This window comes from Eimeria mitis, genomic scaffold (genome assembly GCF_000499745.2).
Source record: "Eimeria mitis Houghton genomic scaffold, Emh_scaff1846, whole genome shotgun sequence".
Classification (NCBI taxonomy): domain Eukaryota; phylum Apicomplexa; class Conoidasida; order Eucoccidiorida; family Eimeriidae; genus Eimeria; species Eimeria mitis.
The window spans coordinates 2675-5908 of record NW_013570168.1 but is presented as its reverse complement, the minus strand read 5'-3'; the positions used below and the strand labels follow the sequence as shown (position 1 = coordinate 5908).

At 54.6% G+C, this 3234-nt stretch overlaps 1 protein-coding gene across 1 annotated transcript in view; it reads left to right on the top strand.

Annotated features, from left to right (window-relative positions):
* Nucleotides 1-1829: 1829 nt before the first annotated feature.
* Nucleotides 1830-3234, top strand: part of EMH_0044480 (uncharacterized protein) — a gene marked incomplete at both ends in the record, with an annotated part of 3037 nt that continues 1632 nt past the window's right edge. Inside the window, 4 exons of the mRNA XM_013495966.1 lie at nucleotides 1830-1922; nucleotides 2087-2148; nucleotides 2272-2377; nucleotides 2538-2595. Of these exons, the coding sequence (XP_013351420.1) occupies nucleotides 1830-1922; nucleotides 2087-2148; nucleotides 2272-2377; nucleotides 2538-2595 (319 nt within the window). The remainder of the gene's footprint in view (nucleotides 1923-2086; nucleotides 2149-2271; nucleotides 2378-2537; nucleotides 2596-3234) is intronic.

The window sequence follows — 3234 nt, the reverse complement described above, 5'->3', positions numbered from 1 at the left end:
TGTGGAGCATGGCGAGGGAGAGGTTTTGTTTTGTTGAGGAAGCTAGGCCCGGTTTGCAGTGGGGGCTAGGGAAGCGGGAACCGCCGGCGGTGGGAAGTGTTGCTGTTCATGTTAAGCGTTTGATAGAGTGGAATGAAATGAACTGCAAAGGCTGGTTGAGAGGGCGGAAGATGGACTCCTTGGCGTGCGAGTAGCGTTTCGAAGCGAGTTGGTCAGCGGGCGAGTTGCGGAGGTGAGAGTCTCCGATGTGAAATTTGCTGCGCATCCTGCTTGTTCAGGAAGTGTGTAGTTCGGAAGCTTGGTTGGGTGACGCTTAATCGAGCGGAACCGTCGCAATTGGGTCAGCTTCATTGATCAGAGGATCTGGTGATGTTGGAGCCCACGAAGGCGGCTTGTTTGTATGGCGACTGAAAGCTTCCTTCAGCGAGCATTGGAATATGCTTAGGCGTTTGCAGCATCTAGATGGAGAGGTTTTGCCGCGTTGAGGATCTGATGGTCGCTTTGCATTCGGGGCTAGAGAACCGGGAACCCGAGGCGGTGGGGAGACTTGCTGCTCAGGATGTACGCTTAATCGACTCGAGTGAAATGAACTGCAACGCCGGTGGAGCAGGCTGAACTTGTTCCTTTGCGTGCGAGTAGAGCTTTGAAGTAAGTTGGTTAGGCGGCGAGTTGCGGAGGTGAGCCTCTGCGTTTTGAATTTTGCTGCGCTTGCCGGCGGTCCAGGAAGAGTGTAGTTCGGCAGCTTGGCTGGGTGACGTTGAACCAAGCGGAATTGTGGGAGGTGGGGCAGGTTCGTGGATTGAGGGGTGCGGCTGATGTTGGGTCCCCTCTATGCGGCAAGGCTGGATGGGAGCTGGAAGGCTCCTACACTCTTCGGCAGGCATTGGAATATTCTTAGTCGCGAAGTGCATGGAGAAGAAAGGTTTTTTTTTTTGAGGAACGGAAGCCCGTTTTGCAGTAGATGCTAGAGAACCGGGATCCACCGGTGGTGGGAAGAGTTGCTGTTCAGGCTGTACGTTTGACAGACGCGAATGAAATGAACTGCAAGGCCGGTTGAGAAGGCTGAACGTTGCCTCCTTGGCGTGCGAGTAGAGTTTTGAAGTGAGCTGGTCAGGCGGCGACTTGAGGAGGTGGGACTCTCCGATTTGAATCTTGCTACGCTTGCCGGCGGTTTAGGAGGCCTGTAGTTCGGAAACGTGGCTGGGTGACGTTGAATCGAGCGGGATCGCGGTAGTTGGGGCAGTTTCATGCGCTGAGAGGTGGGGCGGATGTTGAGTCCCCTCAATGGGGCAGGCTTGCACGGGAACTGGAAAACTCCTGCACTCTTCAACGGGCATTGGAATATGCTTAGTTTTGTGCTGCATGGCGAGGGAGAGGTTTTGTTTTGTTGAGGAGGCGAAGCCCGTCTTGCACTAGGTGCTAGAGACGCGAGAACCCCAACCGGTGGGGAGTGTTGCTGTTCAGCTTGTACGTTTGATAGACTCGAACGAGATGAAGTGCAAGGCCCGATGAGAAGGCTGAAGGTTGACTCGTTGGCATGCGAGTAGAGTTTTGAAGTGAATTTGTCAGGCGGCGAGTTGCGGAGGTGAGAGTCTCCGATGTGAATTTTGCTGCGGATCGCGCTGTTTCAGAAAGTGTGCAGTTGGGTAGCTTGAATGGGCGGCTTTGTGGGGAGCTGAATCGTTCTAATTTTGTCCGTTTCATGCACCGAGAGGTGCGGCTGATGTTGGAGCCCACGAAGGCGGCTTGTTTTAATGGCGACTGAAGGCTTCCATTGCTCTTCAACGGGCGTTGGAATATGCTTAGTCGCGTGCAGCATCTGGAAGGAAATGTTTCGCCGCGTTGAGGATCCGATGGTCGCCTTGCAGTCGGGGCCAGAGAACCGGGAATCCCAGGCGGTGGAGAGAGTTGCTGGTTTGGCTGTACGCTTGATAGACTCGAGTGAAACGAAGTGCAAGGCCGGTTGAGAAGGGTGGGCACTTAGTGCTTGGCGTGCCAGTAGAGTCTCGAAGGAAGTTCTTCAGGCTGCGAGTTGCGGAGGTGAGACTCTGCGATTTGAATTTTGCTTCGTTTTCCGGCGGTTCAGGAAGTGTGTAGTTCGGCAGCTTGGCTGGGTGAAGTTGAGTGGCGCCGAATCGTGCCCATTGGGTCAGGTTCATTGATTGAGAGGCTCAGTTGATGTTGGAGCCGCCCAAGGCGACTGGTTTGTATGACGACTGAAAGCTTCCTGTTCTCTTTAACGGGCATTGGAATGTGCTTAGTCGTGTGCAGCATCTTGATGGAGCGGTTTCGCCGCGTTGACGGCCTGATGGTCGCTTTACAGTCGGCGCTAGAGAACCGGGAACCCGATGCGGTGGGGAGAGTGGCTGTTCAGGACGTACGCGTGAAATACTCGAATGAAATGAACTGGAAGGCCGGTTGAGAAGGCTGAACCTTGACTCTCCGCCCGTATCACGTATCACGCGTGTCGGTCAGGCGGCGAGTTGCGGAGGTGAGACTCTCCGATTTGAATTTTGCTGCCCTTGCCTTCGGTTCAGGAAGCGTGTAGTTTGGCAGGTTGGCTGGGTGGCGTTAAACCGAGCGGAATCGTGGCAGGTAGGGCAGCTTCATGGATTGAGGGGTGCGGCTGATGTTGTGTCCACTCAATGCGGCAGGTTTGCACGGGAATTTGACAGCTCCTGCACTCTGCAACAGACGCTGGAATCTGCTTAGTCGTGAGGAGCATGGCGAGGGAGGGGTTTTGCTTGGTTGAGGAACGGAAGCCCGCTTTGCAGTAGGGGCGAGAAAACCGGGAACGCCAGGCGGTGGGGAGAGTTGCTGTGCAGTCAGCTGGGTCGATGCACTCAAATGCAATCAGGCGCAAGGTCAGTATATATACGTGCAGGGTCAGTTGGGGAGGCTGGTGATCGACTCCTCGACGCGCGACTACGGTTTTGGAGTCAGTTGCTCCAGCACTCAATTGCGGAGAGCAGCCATTATTCCTTAGAATATGTTGCTATTGTCTTGTATATAGCAAGCGCAATACGACGGCGTGAGGGTTGCCAGCATTGCGGGAAGATGGATGGTGGCGGTGTGGCAGCTTCCTTCATTGAATCACGAGGGGCGCAAAGCAAAGCCCGAAAAGTGGTGGTGCGATGCATGCTTTCTTACACAGCTAGTAGGTGTCAGGCGGTATGGCGTATTATGCGGCCTGTTAATGGCAGAGAGATAATGAGCCGATGGGAAGGTGAACAG